An 11,500-nucleotide genomic window follows, 5' to 3' on the forward strand; every position below is an offset into this window, starting at 1 on the left:
GCTCACCCGATTCCCGTAGGCCACGTGAGAGCGGCTGATGTCACCGCAGACATGCAGAACTGGGTACCTCCATTTGCGGTTGTGGGGCCAGTGATAAGGGGTCCAGCCACCTAGCTTTTACACGAACACATTTTGAACAAGCAATTCTTGAAAGATTCTGTTTCCAGGGGAACCATTTCTACATGGACCGCTCTGCTCAGGAACCCTTTTTTTATACACCACAGAGGATTCTGGGATACGTTCTAGGGCACGTGCCCCTCACACAGGCCTCATGTTTACCCAGGGTTTCCCGCCTGCCGTTGCAGATCTTTGCACTGGGAAATCAGAGGGAACTTTTGGGTGGATCTGCGTCACCTTTACAAATTGTTTGTATAGGTCCGACTGAAGCCCATGCACCAGAGGTCCAAGGGTTGCATCTCTCCCAGATCCCAGCTTCCCCTTGGGTGTAAGATCCAGTGGGGCTGAATATCTGACAACGCTGGCTATGCCACAGATGTTACCCTTGCTGCTGCTCTACTGGCACACAAGGTTTCTCCCACTGTAAAAGGGGGAGGGCTCCATTTGCTCTTTTCCACCGTTACTCTTCTTGCAATGGGTGAAGCCCAGCTTAGCTGAAGGCAGACGGTTGGGTGGCTCATTTGCATTTGGGCCCAGAAGTAAGTCCTACCAACTTCCAAGTGTAAGAGTGCAGACACCTGCAGCCTTGGCATGCCCTCTCCTTCTAGTCCCTCCAACACTTGAGGAACAGACAAATACCGACCTGCAAGTAGGCATTTTGCAAGTTCAGCCAAAGAGACATAGAATCATAAGAGTTGGAAGGGACCACCAGGGTCGTCTAGACCAACCCCCTGCACAACGCAGGAAATTCACAACCACCTCCCCTCCACACACCCAGTGACCCCCTACTCCACGCCCAGAAGATGGCCATGGTGCCCTCCCTCTCATGAACTGCCTAAGGTCATAGAATCAGCATTGCTGACAGGTGGCCATCTAGCCTCTGCTTAAACACCTCCAGGGAAGGAGACAACTGAAAAGTCTCTGCAGCCCAGGCCTATACATAGCAATGAGCCTAGATCCCCTATGGTGAAGAAGGCTGACCTCTAGCCAACCGGCTGCAGAAGCTTGACAGTTCCTGCTAGGGAGAAGTACAGGTGGGCTAGTAGTAGTGATGGAGAGTTGATAAAGCTCCTGTTGATCCCCTCTAGATCTCACTGTGGACTACGTTTGGGCAACACTTCAGAACCACAACTGTGAACGAACCCTTTTTTGTCCGCAAGGATAGGTAAGAGCAAGCTCAGGGACCAAATGCAACAGCAGACAGGGCCAATGCAGTTTACAGTGCAATCCGAAGCATGTATACTCAGAAGTAACTCTCACTGTAGCCTCAATGGGATTTGCGCCCTAGATTGCAGCTTTAGCTGCACCCAGGAGAAATTCTTGGGTCTGTTGCAATTGTTTAGCGTAGCACTGAGCCCCTTATCTGTGTTTTGCGTAGACAAAAGGGATTGAGTATTAAGCAGAACTCGTTCTGTCTTTCCGCATCCTGGGTGGGGCCCCAATGCAAAACAGTCTGTGAATTTTTTTTAAAGCCCCGTTTTGATTTAAAGCTGTGCCTCTTCTCTTTCTTTTCGGGACGGGAGAACAGGGGTCTTTTGCCTTGTACCTTCCCCCCCCCCCACTCTTGGCAGGCAAGGGTTACAAAGAACTAAAATTTGATCGTGGCGTAAAAAGCACTTTTCAAAAAGCTTCGGAGAAAGAACTTTTCAAAAAGCTTCGGAGGAATAGTTAAATGCTCACCTTTTGAGACACACTCCAACTGCCTGATTCGGTGCAGGTTTACTCGGAAGCAAGTCCCACTATGACCAAATGGGGTTTACTTCTGCGTGTGTCCTGGATTGTAGCCTTCGGGTGTTATTTTTAATGTTGGCTCCACGAGGTGCAGTCTCAACTTCCCTGGGAAAAATTCATGAATAAATGGGCACAAGTGATAAACGCTCTTTTAGCTTAAGCCTCGCTTTAAAAACAAACCACAGTTTTTCATCCAGCTTGTGTCGCTTTTTGTTCTGTCTCCTCAAATTGTGACTCTGCAAAGCAAATGCTGGCTGTCATGTTCTCCCCTCTGACACCTTGCTCAATAAAAAAAACCTTATTAATTACAAAAGATGCCCATGTTTCTTCTTCTTCTTAGTAAAGAAGCGAGACTAGCTTCTCTCTGTTTGGAAAAAGAAATAAAGAGAAAGCACACATAGCACAAAAACACAAAGAGGAATCGGGACCACTGCTTCTGCTTGCTCGAGGGAAAGTAGGGTCATTTATGCATGAGAGTTTTACCTGAGGTTCATTGCTCGCTGGACCCACACTTTCCAGTTGGGATTCTCTGCGCCTGCAGTCCCCAAGCTCAAATCAAGTCCCCGCCCCTTTCAATGCTTACTTCGCAGTGCTCACTGTGAGAAAATTCTGGACTCTATGGCATTGAAGACCCTCCTTTCCCCAAACCCCGCCCTCCTCAGGCTCCGCCCCAAAAACCTCCTGCCGATGGCGAAGAGGGACCTGGCAACCCTTCGTGTGAAACCTTAAAGCAGAGGTTCCTAGCGTGGCGCTCATAGGCGCCATGGTGCCCACCAACACATTTCCTGCTGCCACCGCCGAGGGTTTTTAGGGAGTGGGCAGGGCCAGATGGGCCTTTTGCCCAGCAAGGATTGGCCATTGGAGATTTGCTTACCTGCACAGATTTTGAAAAAGACTGCTTTGTAATTGGCTTACTTCGCAGTGCTCACTGAGAGAGAAAATCCCCCCCCAAAAAAACCCAATTGCCACATAAAAAAGCATTTTAAGAACAAAAAACAAAAAAAGGAGCAATCTGAAAGAAAGGAGGTGGGGAGAGAAATCCAAGCCTCGGTTTTAAAAAGCCTTTCTTTTGCTCAGAAAGAGCTCCGAGGAAGCAGGAAGCATTTGGATCCCTGCCTCTTTACACGCTGCTTTGTAATTGGCTGTGAGAGAAACCAAGCTTGCGTGTCCTGTGCTTTGCCTTCTGCACGGAGATTTCAGCCGGGCTGAACTCAGGGGAGAGGGAAGAGTCGGGTTAACAGAGGAACGGGAAGACCTGGACATTGCGAGGGCTGGCAGCGAGGTCATCCCTAATGGACGGCAAACACATGCAGAACTCCCAAGGAACAGCCAAGTCAGACCGGGGCGAACGTTGAGTCCAAGTACCCAGGCAGAAATGACCGTTGATGCGTGTTTGTGTGTGCTCTGAAATATTTTAAAATTCTGACATTAAATTTGGTATTAGGGATGCTTCCACATGGGGGAAGATCTCTTTGTACTATTATTGCCCCTGCAAATGCCGACATCCGGTGACAGAGTCCATGAGGGGGTATTCTCTGGGGTATCCCTCCCACCAGCCCCACACTAAGCGTTAGAAAAAATCAGTAGTAAGTATATTGTGATAGTTCTAGCGGGTGGGGGGAGATACAGAGACAAGGGTGCCAGATGTGGGTGGGAGGTCTGAAAATCTGCACCTTCCCCATCTACACAGTGACCAAACCGGCTTTGAGCATAATCTTTCAGGAACATCACAGCAAAGCAGGTTTGTGTGTGTGTGTGTGGAAATAAAACTGGCAGGAGAAAAACCTGAAAGGTGGATGATTGCATCATTATTTCGAGTGAATAGGGTTGCCAACCTCCAGGTAATTGAAAGCAAAGAGCCTAATGGTTGGAGCACGAGAGTCCCAGAAAGGGAGAAAAAAAGAGAGGCCAAGCCTCCTACTCAATGTTGTGTGCACTTGAATCTGCTGTTTGTTCTGTTGGAATCGGAAATGTGCGCTCCGTGCCGGCAGAAGCCACACGCTCCGTGTTAGCCTGCTGTAAGCCGATGAATGGGAAGTATTGCTATATTACCTCCAGGTAATAGCAGATCTCCGGCTATTACATCTGATCTCAAGCCGATAAGAGATCAGTTCACCTGGAAAAAATGGCCACTCTGCCAATTGGACTCTATGGCATTGAAGTCCCTCCCCTCCCCAAACCCCACCCTCCTCAGGCTCCGCCCCAAAAACCTCCAGGTATTTCCCAACCCAGAGCTGGCAACCCGACTTCTGTGGCAGCTCTTTTGTGACAGCCGTTTTGTGGCTGTGCCCACCACGCTGTCAGAATTCGAAAGGTTCCTGCAGGCTTAAAAAGGTTGAGGACCCCGGCTTAAAACCCCCCACTGCAGTTTGGGGTAAGGAAACACAAGGCTAAAGTTCTGTGCTGAAGCAGCCTAACATATTGGCCATTTATGCTTGGTAATGAGCAGCGCGCGTTCCAGGATGAAGTGCCCCGCATATTTTTTTTTGAGTTCTTCATGCCCAACTTTTATTCAGGAAGTGACTGTGAAGCCGGCGCATACCTGCTTTGCATTTCTTAAGAGCCCCTTTAACGGGATCTTTTGTGTTTGCTCCGCCCCCACACCGAAGCATTTACTGAAAGAACCATGAAAAATCACAAACGCACCTTAGCTATGCAAACGACCATTGCCAATGGCTATGCAAACAAAGGAGCGAAGGAGCAGGTGAGTGGGGGTGGAATTTCTCCTTTTGCATCGGGACCGTGAATAGGCATTTGAAAGGTCGCATTTTAAAAAATAGCTTTGAGCGAGCATCAAAATTGACCCTGCATAAATGGCCATCGATTCCTTCATCCATTTCCTTGGGGGCAGGGCCAAGAAAGATGGAGGTATGTGCCGTGATACAATACCTCCCTTGGGATCACAAGAAAACTCAGGACGTACATTGGACAAAATACTCCATCTGACGTCTGAACATGAGGTCTACACCAGTGCCTTTGCACCCTTTCCTGTCCCTCCCCTTTGCCAGGAAGGGTGATAATTTTTCAATCCATTTTCCCACAATGGCTATCCAACTCTCCTCTTAGATTGTACACACTTAGATTTACATTAAGCTTCACTTGGGAGAATGTTTTTCAGTAGCAAAGGAATCCTAACCTCAGCTGTAAGCGAACCTGGCACCGTGGCTGTATTGCTAGGCTAAACTGAGATGGTGGGGAAATGGAAGGGAATTATCTTCAGCCGAACAAAAGTACCTGAATTGAACACATGAAGGTACCTTATACTGAATCAGACCCTTGGGTCCATCAAAATCAGTATTGTCTACTCAGACTGGCAGCGGCTCTCCAGGGTCTCAGGCAGGGGTCTTTCACATCACCTACTTGCCTATAACTGGAGATGCCGGGGATTGAACCTGGAACCTTCTGCATGTCGAGCAGATGCTCTACTACTGAGCCACAGCCCCACTCCAAGAGAGTTTAATGTTTGGGCTCCCCAAAATGCCCCTTGACCCCTGCTTGGCTGACCCTTGCAGCAGACCAATCACACGTAGCCGCTGCTCTTCTCGAATTAAAAGACAACATGGAAAATGTGGAAGCATTTATTGCACATGGACATCTTAAATTAAAAAACAGCAACCCTCGTCTCCGCCACTAGGAGGTGGCAGCAGCTTCCTCATCTTTTTTTTTGGTTTTTGGTTTTATTTTTTTATAATTAAAGTGGCATCTGAAAAATAAAATCTCTAGCGGTTTCCGGAGATCAGTGCGAAGACCGTCGGCAAGTCCGGGCCGACACCGGGCGATGGCTTGGCTTCCTTAAACGTGGCAAATCTTTGGCGTTTCGGGAACGTCTGCCCTCCCCCAGCTTCAGTCTGTGTCCCACGTCATCCCCGGCGGGAACCAGGCTGGGGGAAGACAGGAAGGGATCCAAGATCCTCCATCCTGATCCGCGGAGGAGAAGGAGCTGGACTAGGGAGGCGATTGTGCTTTATTTTTTCCTTCTTCTTCCTTTGGCTGAGCTGTGGCGTTTCGGAGGGGTCCGGCAGCCCGGGCACTGTCCAGACGAGCGCCCCCCCCTTGACCCCACAGGCGGACGGAACAGACAGCTTCGTCAATAGGGGGCCTGAGCTCAGGCCAGCACCGGCCGCTCCGGCGGCTTCAAGTATTCCCTTTGGCTGGCGACAAAATGCCCGCTGCGGCTCCCAGCCAGGGCACAGTGTGTTTGCGAGGTCCGAGCCCCAGGGGACTGGGCGAGGGGGGCATCGAGCCTCGGAAGGCTGGTCCAGCAGCCCCTTTCTGCCGAGGGACAGGGGGGCTCGTTGTGCTGGGGCCCTGCTGCAGTCCACGGGGCCCTGGTGTCGGTGGCCCCGCATCGCCCTGGCCCCACCGATGCGGGCGGCGCTCCCCTCCCCAGTGCTCCCGGCGGGCCGTCCTGATGCCTCGTTGCAGGGTAGCAGCGGCGACGCGCACACAAACAGCACACACACGCGGAGGGAGACGCGGGGCCTGCTAGGCCTCCGAAGCGGCTTGCGGCTTCAGCTGAGCCTTCTCCATCGCCGTGCCGTAAGGAAGGGAGCGCTTGAAAAAGCCCAGCTGGGAAGAAAAAGAGAGATTGGGGTGGTGACGGTCAGGGTCTGCGTATGGCACAAGCCGCGGGGACACCCGTTGCGAAGGAAAGGGTCCCTGCGCAAGAACAGCTCTGCGATTTGGCCAGAGAGACAGCACAAAAGACATTCCTAGCAAATACGGACCACAGTTGGAAACAAAAGACACAGGTGAGTCTTACTATCCACAAAATTTAGATGCTGCATTCTCGAGATACTGGCTAATTGCCTTTCAGATTATCAGGGAGGGAGGGAAGAAGAAGAGTTGGTTTTTATATGACAACTTTCTCTACCACTTAAGGAAGAATCAAACCAGCTTACAATCACCTTCTCTTCCTCTCCCCACAACAGACACTCTGTGAGGGAGGTGGGATTGAGAGAGCTCTAAGAGAGCTGTGACTAGCCCAAGCCACCCAGTTGGCTTCATGTGTAGGAGTGGGGAAACCAACCCAGTTCACCAGATTAGCCTCCGCCACTCAGGTGGAGGAGTGGGGAATCAAACCCAATTCTCCAGATCAGAGTCCACCGCTCCAAACCACTGTTCCTAACCACTACACCATGCGGCTCCCAAGAGCTTGGATCCTCTGCGGCGCAAGAGAGATTGTGTTGCACAAACTGCCAGAAGAAGAAGGAAGAGGAGAAGAAGGAGTAGTAGTAGTTGGTTTTTATATGCTGACTTTCTCTACCTTTTAAGGAGAATCAAATTACAATCTCCTTCCCTTCCTCTCCTCACAACAGATCACCTTGTGAGGTAGGTGAGACTGAGGGAGTTCAGGGAGAACTGAGACTAGCCCAAGGTCACTCAGCTGGCTTCAAGTGGAAGAGTGGGGAATCAAACCTGGTTCTTCAGATTAAGAGTCCGCCGCTGCTACACCACGCTGTTGTGCGCAGTCCAGGCAACCCTGACCAGTGCCTGGCCCTGCAAAGATTGTAACACGCCCCTGCCCTGACCCTGGGCCTCCCTTCCAGCCACCGTACCTTGTATAGTACGTAGATGAGCAAAGCCAGTAGCAGCAGTCCAATCAGAATGGATAAGATGATGATCCAGAGAGGAACTCCCTGGCTGGTCTCTGCCTTGGCCCAATACAGCGATGTTGACACCTGTTTGCAGAAAGGAAGAAACGATTAACTATATGCCAGGCTAGCCTGATCTCGTCAGATCTCAGAAGCTAAGCAGGGTCAGCCTGACGCGGAAGCCAAGCGGATTGGCAGCCTGTCCAGAATAACCATCAGAAAGTCCTCTGCTACTTAGAAAAGTGTAGTTTATTTTACAGTGCAAAGATATAATACAGATACTTCTTTCACACACTCCACTCATAGCATCCCGCGTAGAACTGAGGTTTCCCTTCAATATATACACCTGGTGGTTGCAGCCACCAATCACAGTAGATACCCAATTACCCTGGCATTGCTACTGCATTGCATCAGCCACCTGGCTCTAACTGGATCAGGCCAGCTTTCTCTAGCTCCCCAGGTACTTCGCAGGCTGATTACATCATCCTTAGATCTCACTGATCTATCCTGCCCTGTCAAACTAAACTGACAGACTTGTAATCTTGACACAGCCCTGATTAGTATTTGGATGGGAGACCACCAAGGAATACCAGGGTTGCTGTGCAGAGGAAGGCACTGGCAAACCACCTCTGTTAGTCTCTTGCCATGAAAACCCCAAAAAGCCATAAGTCGGCTGCGACTTGACGGCACTTTACACACACACACACACACACACACGGTGTACTAAAACTAAGAGCCCTGTGATGCAGAGTGGTAAGCTGCGGTACTGCAGTCCAAGCTCTGCTCACGACCTGAGTTCAATCCCGACGGAAGTCGGTTTCAGGTAGCCAGCTCAAGGTTGACTCAGCCTCCCGTCCTTCCGAGGTCGGTCAAATGAGTACCCAGCTTGCTGGGGGTAAAGTGTAGGTGACTGGAGAAGGCAATGGCAAACCACCCCGTAAACAAAAGTCTGCCTAGTAAATGTTGGGATGTAACGTCACCCCATAGGTCAGGAATGACCCGATGCTTGCACAGGGGACCTTTTACCTTTTTTTTTTTTTTACAGCGTACTAAACTGAGGCTGTTGTTTTTTGGTCACGTTATGAGAAGATAAGAGTCCCTGGAAAGGGACTAGGAAAAGTTGAGGGCAGCAGGAAAAGAAGAAGACCCAACAGGAGATGGATTGACTCTATAAAGGAAGTTATGGCCCTCAATTTGCAAGAGCTGAGCAAGGCTGTTAAGGATAGGACGTTTTGGAGGAGTTTGATTCATAGGGTCACCATGAGTCGGAAGCGACTTGACGGCACTTAACACACACATGGTGTGATATAATCAGCCATGGTGCCAAAAGTAGGGCATCGACGCAGATTGCAATGGGACCAACTGGACCTTCCTGGCCAAACCTGGAATTCTCAGGCTGGCCAAACAGGAGGAGGGTTACCATGAAAGCTAAATGAAACCTCCAAGTTCAGAACAAGTATGCTTCTGATTCCCGGACGTCAGGGACAAACACGGGACGGTTGCTTCCGTCATGCCCTGCTTCCCAGAGGCATCTGGCTGGTCTTTCTTAGAAGTTCCACATGAACACATGAAGCTGCCTTCTACTGAATCAGACCCTCGGTCCATCCAAGTCAGGATTGTCTACTCAGACCGGCAGTGGCTCTCCAGGATCTCAGGGAGAGATATTTCACATCACCTCCTTGCCTTGTCCCTTTAACTGGAGTTGCCGGGGATTGAACCTGGGACCTTCTGCATGCCAAGCAGATGCTCTAAAAACTGAGCCACGCCCCCTCCCTAGTTTTGAATTAGATCAGGGGTCCCCAACCTTTTTGAGCCTGCGGGCAGCTATGGAAGCTTGACATAGCGTGGTGGGCGCAGCCACAAAATGGTTGCCACAGGAGGCGGACCCAGCTACAAAAATGTCTGCCCCATCTTACCTGCCACCACACAGTACAGATCCTTGTGCTGTGGTGGCAGCTGCTGCCAAAGCAACTTTTAAAAATAAATCTGCACAGCCAATCAAATCTCCAATGGCCAATCAGAAGCCTTGCCAGGCAAGAGCCCCACCTGGCCCTGTCCACTTAAAAAAAAAACACTTGGCGGGCACCAGGAAAGGTGTCAGCGGGCTCCATGGTGACAGGAACTACACAGACACTGGTCTGGTCCAGCAAAGTTGAAGAAGAAGAAGAGTTGGTTTTTAATATGCTGACTTTTTCTACCATTTAAGGAAGAATCAAACTGTCTTACAATCTGCTTCCCCTCCCCACAACAGACACCTTGTGAGGTAGGTGAGGCTGAGAGAGCTCGAAGACAGCTGTAACTAGCCCAAGGTCCTCCAGCAGGTTTCAAGTGAAGGAGTGGGGAATCAGACTCGGTTCTCCAGATTAGAGTCCACCGCTCATGTGGAGGAGTGGGGAATCAAACCCGGTTCTCCACACGAGAGTCCACCGCTCCAACCACCATTCTTGGCCACTACACCACACTAGCACAACCGTCATCTTTATGCATTAAACAACAACAACCACCAATAGATAATACAGACCTCGACGGTGGCGGAGGGGAGCTTTTGAGGCTGGATCTTGTAGGGTACCCTTTGCACGTGATAGGCAGCCTCACACTGTACGGCCTGAGGATAGCTTTCTCGCTGCAAGAGTGCAAACGGGGGTGGGAAGAGAATGAGAACATGCAATATGGGAACGGAGGAATGTTTGATGCATATGAACACATGAAGCTGTCTTATACTGAATCAGACCCTCGGTCCATCAAAGTCAGTATTGTCTACTCAGACTGGCAGCGGCTCTCCAGGGTCTCAGGCAGGGGTTTTTCACATCACCTACCTGCCTAGTCCCTTTAACTGGAGATGCCGGGGATTGAACCTGGGACCTTCTGCATGCCAAGCAGATGCTCTACCGCTGAGCCACAGCCCCTCCCACTCTGAAAAAACCCACCTTGGTATTCTTTTTCTTACTTAAAAAAACAGCCATGCCATCCAAATCCACCAAGATCAGAGAGGTGAGAAGTCAGCTCAGGGGACAGAAGATGGTTTGGACAAGCACGGCAGGTGCAAGGAGTCTCCAGGTGGCGTGGAGGCTGCCGGCCCGTGCCCAGCAATCTCTCGCAAACACGCCGCCATTGATGCCCGAGCCTAAAGCTAAACCTGAAAGCTGGAAAGCAGGGGCTGGAAATCATCAGCTTGGGCGCATGGAGCTCACCTGATGGAAGTTCTTGGCCCAGATGCGGAAGCAGAGGTGAAGAGTGGCCCTTTCCTGCCTCTGCAGCGGCCCCATGTGGCAGCGCAACTGGAAACAGTCCTCCCCGCTGCACTTCTGGAAGGCAAGAAAGGATTGCTGATGAGAGGAGAGACTCTGGCATACGAGACACCCCTCAGAACCCTAATCTCCGGCTACCCCCAAAGACACGATAGGAGCTGGACCCAGCCAACCATCTGATCCCGTAGGTCCCAGTGACTAGGGTCAAGCGTCATTTCCACTAAATAGAAGACGAGTTGGTTTTTATATGCCGACTTTCTCTACCACTTAAGGGAAAATCAAACTGGCTTACAATCGCCTTCCCTTCCCCTCCCCACAACAGACACCCTGTGAGGGAGGTGGGGCTGAGAGAGCTCGAAGAGAGCTGTAACTTGCCCAAGGTCACCCAATTGGCTTCATGTGTAGGAGGGGAGAAACCAATCCAGTTCACCAGAGTAGCCTCCGCCGCTCATGTGAAGAAGTGGGGAATCAAACCTGGTTCTCCAGATTTGAGTCCACCGCTCCAACCACCGCTCTTAACTACTATACCATGCTCTTAACCACTGCCACTACGCTGTGGCTGGGATGGAAAAGTAAAATTTGATTTGGGGACACAAGCAAAGACAGTGCATATTCATCATAAATGATGATGAAAAATTTGTCACTGATTCAGGGCTACTCGACTGTGTATTTTGTAAACTGGACCGTCGTTTGATTTTTGAATTGTACACAGTGCAGCCTTGAAAAGAAATCAACTGACCCGCAAATTGTCTCTGCAACTTCACGATCTAACAGGGGGAAAGAATTACATGATCGGCTGATGGTTGACAG

General features: G+C 50.4%; 1 protein-coding gene across 1 annotated transcript in view; it reads right to left on the reverse strand.

Annotated features, from left to right (window-relative positions):
* Positions 1–6,295: 6,295 nt before the first annotated feature.
* Positions 6,296–11,500, reverse strand: part of ITGA5 (integrin subunit alpha 5) — a 105,461-nt gene continuing 100,256 nt past the window's right edge. Inside the window, exons 27-30 of the mRNA XM_056849492.1 lie at positions 10,634–10,747; positions 9,964–10,065; positions 7,407–7,529; positions 6,296–6,417 (exon numbers count right to left, since the gene is read on the reverse strand). Of these exons, the coding sequence (XP_056705470.1) occupies positions 6,334–6,417; positions 7,407–7,529; positions 9,964–10,065; positions 10,634–10,747 (423 nt within the window). The 3' untranslated portion in view covers positions 6,296–6,333. The remainder of the gene's footprint in view (positions 6,418–7,406; positions 7,530–9,963; positions 10,066–10,633; positions 10,748–11,500) is intronic.

This window comes from Euleptes europaea, chromosome 1, assembly GCF_029931775.1.
Source record: "Euleptes europaea isolate rEulEur1 chromosome 1, rEulEur1.hap1, whole genome shotgun sequence".
NCBI lineage: Eukaryota > Metazoa > Chordata > Lepidosauria > Squamata > Sphaerodactylidae > Euleptes > Euleptes europaea.